The sequence below is a fragment of the Papaver somniferum genome, unplaced genomic scaffold (genome assembly GCF_003573695.1).
Source record: "Papaver somniferum cultivar HN1 unplaced genomic scaffold, ASM357369v1 unplaced-scaffold_19, whole genome shotgun sequence".
NCBI classification, from domain to species: domain Eukaryota; kingdom Viridiplantae; phylum Streptophyta; class Magnoliopsida; order Ranunculales; family Papaveraceae; genus Papaver; species Papaver somniferum.
Window position 1 is genome coordinate 8,208,662 of NW_020628818.1, and position 6,307 is coordinate 8,214,968.

At 38.4% G+C, this 6,307-nt stretch overlaps 1 protein-coding gene across 1 annotated transcript; it reads right to left on the reverse strand.

The window, feature by feature from the left end:
- Positions 1–3,722: 3,722 nt before the first annotated feature.
- LOC113338990 (B3 domain-containing protein At2g36080-like) lies at positions 3,723–5,436 on the reverse strand. Its single transcript, XM_026584389.1, has 2 exons — positions 4,205–5,436; positions 3,723–4,105 (listed from the first exon to the last, which is right to left on the reverse strand). The coding sequence occupies exons 1-2, from the start codon at positions 5,133–5,135 to the stop codon at positions 3,996–3,998; spliced, it is 1,041 nt and encodes a 346-aa protein (XP_026440174.1). The 5' UTR covers positions 5,136–5,436; the 3' UTR covers positions 3,723–3,995.
- Between the last annotated feature and the right edge of the window lie 871 nt (positions 5,437–6,307).

The following is a 6,307-nucleotide window of genomic DNA, read 5'->3' on the forward strand; positions in this document are numbered from 1 at the left end:
CGAAAAGTTCAATCATTCCGGATAGAGTTTTACTGTTGTCAGTGATTGGGCATTAAGTTAAGGTAAGTGATATTATTGTCTGGTCCGGGGGACAATAATATAGTTACCATTTACCAGCTAATTGAACCTGAAATTTATTGCATTCCCCACAGAAGATATAATTTCTTGTTTTCTCTTTTTCTATGATGATGATAATGTTGAAGTTTTGAAGAAGAAGACTAAAATCAGAAGACTTTTAAAGGCAGGAAGTCTTTTCTTGAAGAGGAATGGGAGGTAAGACGTTTGCTTGTCCAAAGTGTCTGACATATTTACTGTATCCTTTTATAGATATGCAACAAGTACCCTAAATATGCTATTTGCGTATGTCCTTTCAAGCCATTACTATACCACCATACTTTTACTATTTACAGGAACTTAGTACCTGACTCATGGGCCTGTCATAAATCCCATCACATCCATCAATCCATGACAATAATCTTTTACTTTACCCCTTACTCTTTTTTCTTTCAAAAATAAATCACCATGGGACGATGGAGTATCATGTATACAGTGAAAAGAGATTCGTGGTACATGAGTCATGAGCTACTAAAAGACTTTGTTTTGAGTCTTTTGACATCATAACAAAAAACTGTTTCTTGTGGTTCCCACCCCTACCTGGTTTTACTACTTCCTATTCCGAATCAAGTGTTCAGAACAATTCGTACACTGTTCGAATGGCGCTCGTGGAAGGAATCGACATCGAATGACAAGTTCAGCTGCAAATTTAAAGACCCATGCCCTGACAGGCCGTTTCGATTTTCTATCCACCGGTTAATGACTCCATAGAGTCAAGACTTGTATATATGGCTAATGCCGTACTACTTATGGTCAATACCGGCATGGTTAATTCTCTAGCAACCATGCCGTATCTAAACAAAATCAAATCATGAGATAAGCTAGGCAGATACTTAGGGAGTAATGATGCCCAGGATCTAAAGTTGAAAAATACACACCTTGAACAAAATTGGGTGTTTTTGACAGACCATCCACTGAAATCCTGAACAGTGCTTCTCCACATATCGCCACACATAAACCTGGTAAAAACCGCCACCCACCATTTTTTTTTTTGGATCCCAGTGGGCCCAGCCATTGGGAGATATGCAGGGATGGGTTTGTGTGTGGCTGTTTTCACCTGGTTTTTCCTTCTCTCGGTCTGCAAAGACTTTTTGAATACTAAAATCCTAAAAACTGTAGTTATTGTACCTTACTGGTGAAATGTACACTGTAGAAAAAATTGGCAAACTCTTATATAGCATAGCTTAAAATGGGGAAATTTATCAACTTTGCTAATCTAAGTGTGTCGACGCATATGCATGGAGTGGTTGGAGCACTTGGAACTTGGAAGTATTACTACTACTGGTTGTGCAACTTGTTTCAATTCCTTGCGCTCTTCAACTTAATTTAAGCAATGTATTGCATGCGTTTCCTTTCTTCCCTTTTTCTTTTCTTCAACATAAGATCAAGGTCAATACTTAGGCTACAAATTTTCCTGAGCATTTTGCAATGAATGCCAAGTGCAATGGTAAACAAAGAAAACCATTTGCAATAATTTTTTTAAGTGTCTGTTCATGTGGGACAATAAGATTTTGCCATGCCTTCCAAATCCACGCCGAGTTGCTAAACAAAACAAAAATCCCAAATATTGATCTAATTGCAGCGTTGTCAAATGATGAATGCTGGGTAGCTACAAATTTATCAACAGCTGTTGCGAGTTAATGCAGGCACTTGAATGGCCCCCAAAATTCAGGAGGTGGGTTCTTCAGGGACGTGTACTTCTTACTTTTTTTTTTTTGTTGGTTCCTCTGAAATCCTTTATTTTTCTTTCCATAACTCCACAATACTATTACTGGTAGGTTGTCGATCAAATCCAGAGACGTCACATTTGACAGATATACCTCCCTCCCTCCCCCGCCATTTCTCTCACTTTACCCAAATGCAGCAGCAGCAGCAGCACTGCTGGAGTGCTGTGCACGAGTGACATCTCGTGGGGAGAAGAACTTAAAGTCTCTTTTTTATGGCTAACCTATTACGCCACACTGTGTCATAAATTCTTCTGCCCATCATGCAAAATCTCTTTATATCTCTATCTACCCTCTTGCATTGACATTAAACACAGGCCAAGCTTTTTCCAAACTATCATGAAGTTGAGATCACCTGAAACTGAAAGTCTGTAAAAAGCTCCATAAAAGAAAAAAATGAGTAAAGTTTTTTTTTTTTTTTTTACGCGTGAAACTGCCAGCACTTGCCCTATACAGTTCCGTCTCAACCACCTGAGTAAATCATCCCGGCTAACAAAAACAGCATATCAGATTATGCATTTTGTGTATTTAGCTTTGAATCAACATATTTTGGGTGATTCCTGTGAGCAAAATGTGGGACTGATTCTTAGATCTTACACGGTGACACAGATATGTTTACCTTAATTTGTGTTGTTTTTGACATGTGAATCAAAGATACAGTAAAAGCATAACACTATACAGCAGCATATTGTCCAAAAATCTGATTGGTACTTTTACATGAGAAGGTGCTTTTTGATGTTGATCATGATTCGTATACTCAATTCCCAAACACTATTTCTTTTCCAAATTTTCCCATGAATAGTCAAATCACAAACATATATTATCATCATTCCATTGTACAACAACATCCCATAAACCATTTCTAGGTCACTCAGAGCAACTGCAATGGACGAGTAAACCCAAATATTTGGTCCAGTGGGCTGGCGCAGTGGGATGGACTATCGATCAAAATTTGATCAAAGAGTAAAAACCAGACCAAATTTGGTCGGCGACCAAGACCAAACCAAAATATAGTCAGGCGTTTATATAATCTCCGCCTACACCACGGACGTTGATATAGTCTACGCCACTCATCAGGCACTCGTATAGTTAACGCCCAACGAACAGGCGTTGGTAAAATGTACGCCTGGATGGGGCGTTGGTTAAATGTATGCCCCGTCGGGCGTACGTAAAGTTAACGCGGGCAACAGACGTTTATATTCTTAACGCCTGAAGAGAGGCGTTTATATAGTCAACGCCTAAAGTTTTAAAACTTTAGGAAATTTGTTTGGGGCGTTGTCTTTATCAACGCCCCATTTTTTTTTTTTTTTTTATTTTTGAACCCGGGCGAACGTATAATCTCCGTCCCACACAGGCGTTGCTATAGTTCACGCCCCATACCAGGCGTTATCTTTATCAACGCCCCATACCAGGCGTTATCTTTATCAACGCCCCATGTCAGGCGTAATCTTTATCTATGCTGGACGATGAAGCGGACTTTATATCAACGCGCGACCAAATTTACTTGTCACCCGCTACGCCACAGGACGGACTAAACCCAAATTTAGTCTTTTTTTTTAGTCTTTGGTCTTTTTTTTTAGTCTTTGGACCCTACAACTCCATTTCGCTTAAATGACAACATATTATTTTCACTTGAACTACATTTTTTTTACTCGGCAGTAAAATTGTTTGCTCAACATTTTTAACCATGAATTAAACGTGCAGAGAGGAAGTTGGTTTGGTTGGTTCCTATCTCCATGTGTTCTGAAGAAGTAAAGAAGAAGTTGTACGTAAGCAATTACGATAGCTTAGACTTTACCCCAAGAGAATCATCATAAAATATTAATAAAACTTGTGTTGTTTTTGCCCAACTAGGTACTACTAGCAAGTAAGAGAGAGAGAGACTGAGTCTAAAATTTGGTCCCCGCCGTGATAACATCAACCCTGGATTTTTATGCGTGAGGGGAAATAAAGGAACTCTGACTAGATACATTTTCTCCAACAAAAAAACAGAAAAACAAAATAAAATTAAATTAAAAATTGCATTTGGATATTTTCAAGATCGATAGTCACTACTGTTTGAGGCTTGAGCTGAGTTGGGGACCATGAAGGTTGCTGCTGCCTCCTCCTGATGATGCTGCAAAATGTGGATTCGGCCCTGGTTTTTGATGATGATCATCAATTTGGCAAATCTAAATTGACACCAAACAGTCTGAATTTCTTTGAATTCCCTCCTGCTGCTATCTTCATTTTCTCATCAACCGCTGCCTCATCTTTATTATGTCCCACTGCAAAAATATGAAGCCAAAATTTAATAAATAAATTTAAAAAATGTGAATGAAAAGAGATGGGGTAGTTGTTGGAGTTGTGGTTGTGGGGTATATTACCTGCATGAAGATAGGGAGATTGATATAATAGAGGCACATGGTGATTATGATGCTGATGAAGAGGAGTTGAAGGATAAGAAGGAGGCCCATGGTGATGTTGCTGTTGATGATGATGATGATGGTACTGGTAGTGCTGCTGCTGGATATTAGGATAGAAATTAGCTTGGTTCCATGTTGAATTAGTTGTTGTTGATGATGATGAATTTGAATTACAATTAGAAGTATTAGAATTAGGAACCACTTGTAGTGACGACCGTGATGAGCAGAATTGATGATCATCTCCTGTTGTTGTTGCTGCTGTTGGTGTAGGTGAATTCCGACGTCTCCATCGGATAAACAAACGCTCACCATCGAAACGACGACGTTGAAACATAACAATGTCGCCGGCGTCCAGATGTTTTTCCTTAACAAATCTACTCCATCCTTTAGTTAATACATAACTCTGACTACTATTCCAATAAGAATAACGAAATCTCCAATCCTTACCCGATTCATCTTTAAAACTTAGTAACGAATCATGACCACCGAGTGGTAAGTACTTCTCTGCATGTTGTTTTGGTATCACTAATCGATTCAGTTTACCTACATCGCTTGGTGTTAATGGTTTTTCAAACATATGTTCTCTTTCTTCTTCCTCTATCTCTACTACTTCATTAGTACCTGCTCTTCCACCACCACCACCACCACCACCTGACTCTTCTCCTTCTTCATCATCTGAGATTACTGATTGTTGTGTTCTTGCTGCTTCTTGTGAATACCAAACAACTTGATTTTGGTTTTGGTTTGAAGCACTACTACCCCAATGATGCAATCGTTGCTGGTTGTGATGATCAGGTACAATTAGGTGGCTTTGATGATGATCCATTATGGGTTGAGTTCCATATAATCCTTCATGAGGGAGTTGTGTGTAGAATTGTGTGTTTCTTGACATTGTTGCTGTTTTTTCTTTGTTCTGTGAGTATTTTGGAGAGTTGGTTCTATCTCTTTTTTTTCCAGGGAGAGAAAGGAAGATGTGTAGAGTGAAGTGTTGGTGGGGAAGTGCAAACTGCAAAAGACTAGTACTTGAAAGGATTTTGCGTGATGGGTATGTATAGCAATCATTTATATGGGGGTGCAAACTTCAATACTAATTATAGTTTTAAGTAAAAAGATGGGAGAAAGTCATAATAAGATTGGTTGAAAATTATGCATCTGAGAGGTTTGAGTTTGCGAGAGGGAGAGGAGATGGAGAGAAAAGGGTCAAATCTTTTTGAATAAATGTATGTTTTTATTTTAAAAACATTTGATGTCAGGTTATACAACTAATAAAGCTAAAGATTGAATGCTTGTGGGAAAGAATTTTTGACGTGAGGCACGATTTTATAGAATCAGTGATTTGATTTTGAGCACCACTACTACTACTACCTGACTGACCATGGAAGAAAAAACAGGATTATTTTTATAGACAAATTGATCAATTTCCTAAAACATTAATGAATGCTTGTTGGTTGCACTATTATATCTTGATATCCGATCCTAGCCTGATGACACATAGAATATGCCTTTGGCAAGGCAGCCCTGTCACATGAACAACATTAGTGCAACAATCTAGATTGTTTCGTTTTAGACAAATCTAGAAACCCACCTGAGTAATAACGGCTGGTTGTGGAGCCAGGATCCACCAAAGAGGCTATAAAATAAAATTTCAAAATTCTAATATCTAAGAATGTAGATTTGATCGGATGACAAAGTTTTATGATTTGTGTCAAATGTACACGCATGAACAAATTTTGGGAACCAGGTGACAAGTAGGGTGAGTGTACACACTTCTCTTTATATGAGGGTACATGCATAAATAGGTTTTGAGAACCGGTTAACAAGTGGGATAAATGCCCATACTTACCTTTACATGACCATATGTGAACAACATTACATAAGGTGTGTTGGGACCATGATGTGGATCGTTATATGGCTTATATTTTAAGACCATTTACAAGTTTAGACACGCACAATACTTGCAAGCTACAACATCCAATGTCGCATGAGTGTAACCAAATTCCATGTCTCTTCAGTTTACTTCCTGCTTAAATAACATCACACCAGTATATCCTCCAACAGATACGA

Coding starts and splice junctions, on each gene's coding strand:
- LOC113338990 (XM_026584389.1), bottom strand. CDS start 5,135: ATGTCAAGAAACACACAATTCTACACACAACTCCCTCATGAAGGATTA. Junction 4,106..4,204: donor ATCTCCCTATCTTCATGCAG/GTAATATACCCC, acceptor ATATTTTTGCAG/TGGGACATAATAAAGATGAG.